The sequence below is a fragment of the Fulmarus glacialis genome, unplaced genomic scaffold (assembly GCF_000690835.1).
Source record: "Fulmarus glacialis isolate BGI_N327 unplaced genomic scaffold, ASM69083v1 scaffold38648, whole genome shotgun sequence".
Lineage (NCBI taxonomy): Eukaryota > Metazoa > Chordata > Aves > Procellariiformes > Procellariidae > Fulmarus > Fulmarus glacialis.
Window position 1 is genome coordinate 7,915 of NW_009226991.1, and position 3,119 is coordinate 11,033.

Below are 3,119 nucleotides of genomic sequence, written 5' to 3' on the forward strand. Positions count from 1 at the left end.
CCCCCCTTTCTATCACACGTGTTCTTGCCTGTAGACTTCATGGAATAATACTGTGGTTCTCTCCAGGACAATTCATTGGTTATTAATTCACTGTAACTTTATTTGAATGTAATAAAGAAATAAGAGGTTTTTAATCTTATTTATACATTTAGAGACGTTTTTAAAATTTATTTAGTTTTTTTTAATATATATTTACAGAAACAAATTTTGTGTGGCTGTTTCACTTAAAATGAACTGGTTTACTACTTTTGGTAGCGCTGTAGATCACAAACTGAGAATGCATACATGTATGTTTGTCTTTAAGGCCATGGTAGGTGAGGAGTGTGTAGGTGCCATCGTCTGCAAGCTGGATATGCACAAAAAGATGTTCCGCAGAGGTTATATAGCCATGTTAGCAGTGGATTCCAAATACAGAAGAAAAGGAATTGGTAAGAATAGCCTTTTTTGTTATTTCTTACTTAAATCCTGTAGTTGGCATAACTGTAGCTGTCATAAAGATTTAAGCAGAACTGAACTTCTAGATGTGATGGTTTGTCTGTCATCCCCGCCTTACTCATCCACACAAGCTCCCCAGTGGCTTTTTTTATTTTGTTAAAATAAGCTAAAACGCCCTATGAGATTTACATCTGGGATACGATAAAGCTAAAAAGAAAGGCAGTCAGCAGCCCCTTACCTCTGCCTATTACCACTGTCAAATAACAACAGTGGGAATTGCTTTGTGTTTTTATATGTGTCCTCATCACTATTTCTATGTTATGTTCAGTCTATCTTTTTTCAGTGAACTTATCCCCTGGCTTTCTCCTATCAGTTATGCATATATTGCCTGTTGGGGAGAATGTATGTAGCTCATTATTGTATTAATAAGAGAAGAAAAAGAGTTGTGTATGCTACTTGAATGACTAAAACAGAGATCTGTTTTGTTGGGAAGTTACATGGTAAAAGGAATGACTCTTGGCGGGGAGTTTGCCCTCCCTCATTTATCAGTTTTGCCCTGATAAAGGGATTTTCATTCTAACACCAGTTATCTTAGTTGGCTTAATTAAAGATCTGTTCTTATGGAACTTAATTTTTTTGTGTTGGTTATTGTGAAATTACATTTTGTAACATTTTTAACTTAAAATGTAGACATCGGCTTTAAAGACTAGAAATGTGCTTCACCACTCATTCACACTGAACAGCTCATACTTTGTGACTAAAAACAGAAAATTACTTGCAATGCAAAAATATGGTGATACATTGCAGAATGGTACAATTGTGTTTGTTCTCCTCTTAAAAAAAAAAAAACAAAACACTCCAAAAAACTTGAAGCACTACATATTATCATGACTATTCAAGCATGTGTGGATTTTTTTTTTCTTCAGTGCAATTCTGAAGCCATTGTTGGTTTCTGTAGTGGGGCAGAGGGAAGAGGATACTGAGAAATCACTGTCTCTCCTTTCCTTTTAGCTGAGTCATGAAGGAGCCTGCCATAATTTAATTGCAGGTGCTTGGATTCATAAGTAAATAAGAACTAATGATGTTATGATGAAGATCTCTGCAAGATTTTTCCCTCGCTTTAGTCAGTTCGTTATTTTAGAATTATATAAATAGAATTTATATTTAAAGCCTTGCTTACTTTAGCATTATGTATGTTGACATTTTCCTACACTTGCCACCTTGCTGTTTCTCAAAGTATGCTGTTAATCTGAAGATTTGTTTTAAATGTAGTACAGTTCAATGAAAATCTTAATTGATTAAAGTTTTGAGAATACTTTAAAACATTCTCTAGATTCCTTGGGGTTTTTTTTCCTTTTCCTTAGCCTTCTTATGGAAGTGAGATTTATGCAATTTCATTGAACAGCAGTTTTTTCCACTAATAACTTTGAAATCAACTTTCAATTTCACCCCAATTCTACAGACAGGTAGGGATATTACATTTGTAGAACTGTTGTGAAATAGATGAAAAATAATGATAAAGAATTAAATTAATGCTTGACTGAGGGGAAGGGATGGGCTTCAACCGTATTATTAGATACTAGCAAATCCAAATGGGAGTGAGCCACAAGAAAAGTGGTTTCATAAGTTCTGTTACTAATAGTATTTGTTTTAGTAAGAGGAAATTCCCTTGGAAGATGAATGTCCTTCAAGTACATGCCAGCAGATTTTGACTTTAAATGCAACAAAAAGGAATGAATCACATCTTGGAAGGCTATATATAACACTGTGTTAAACATAGAAGCCTGTTTCTGATATCCTTGTGTTAGAAGAGTCTTGCGCTCAAGCTGAGGAGTCTCTGGATAATTTAAGGATTATTTTAATGTTCAAACTTGAGACTGCAACTTGACTGCAACTTCTTGTTCCTTTCTTTCTTTCCTCCCTGCTTTCCCCAGGTGTCATGTCATGTAGGTAGCACACGTTAGTCATATATAAACTAGTGTCTTTTGCATTGCAACTCTGACACTTACTGAAATCTATATTTCAGGTACAAACTTGGTTAAGAAAGCTATTTATGCTATGGTTGAAGGAGATTGTGATGAGGTAAGACTTTATAATCAAAAACTTTCATAATGTAAATGGTTTGCATTCTCCTATATGTGAATTCATTTCACAGGTTTTTCTTCTACAGGACTTCTTTTAGGTGGGCAGTGGGTTGGTAAGAAGCTATTCCTTTTATAATAAAAGGAAAAATAACCTCAGAAAAACATATGGCACAAATAGGAGAAGAATTTTTCTAAATTTGTCATAAGGGCTCAAATTGAGTGTTTCAGGTTTTGTTTTACTTTGCAAAGCTGCCTCAGCCTTCGGTCACAGGCACGTTTTCCTCCAAAGACTAGTTTAAGGTGCTGCTGACCAGTGTGATTTGCATGTTGTGTGTAATACTTCCATACTTTCAGAATACACGGAGATACTGGAACAGTACATGCTGTGGTATTGCAGAATATGGTTCTATCGCAACAAGTCATCAGGCTGTTCTGATAATGCATGGCTACATTACGTAGCACTAACAGAACTCTCATGATTTAGCGTGTCAATGAAAAGGAAGGAAAGTGACTGAATCACTGTCAAACTTTCTCTGTTATCAGTCTTCCCTTTTTCCAGATTACAGTCCCTACTTTTTTGTGTGTGTGTATATATATATA

General features: G+C 35.1%; 1 protein-coding gene across 1 annotated transcript in view; it reads left to right on the forward strand.

Annotated features, from left to right (window-relative positions):
* The window catches only part of NAA30 (N(alpha)-acetyltransferase 30, NatC catalytic subunit), a gene marked incomplete at both ends in the record, with an annotated part of 10,427 nt that extends 7,910 nt beyond the window's left edge, over positions 1-2,517 (forward strand). The window contains 2 exons of the mRNA XM_009582997.1: positions 305-428; positions 2,462-2,517. Coding sequence (XP_009581292.1) covers positions 305-428; positions 2,462-2,517 — 180 coding nt within the window. The remainder of the gene's footprint in view (positions 1-304; positions 429-2,461) is intronic.
* Between the last annotated feature and the right edge of the window lie 602 nt (positions 2,518-3,119).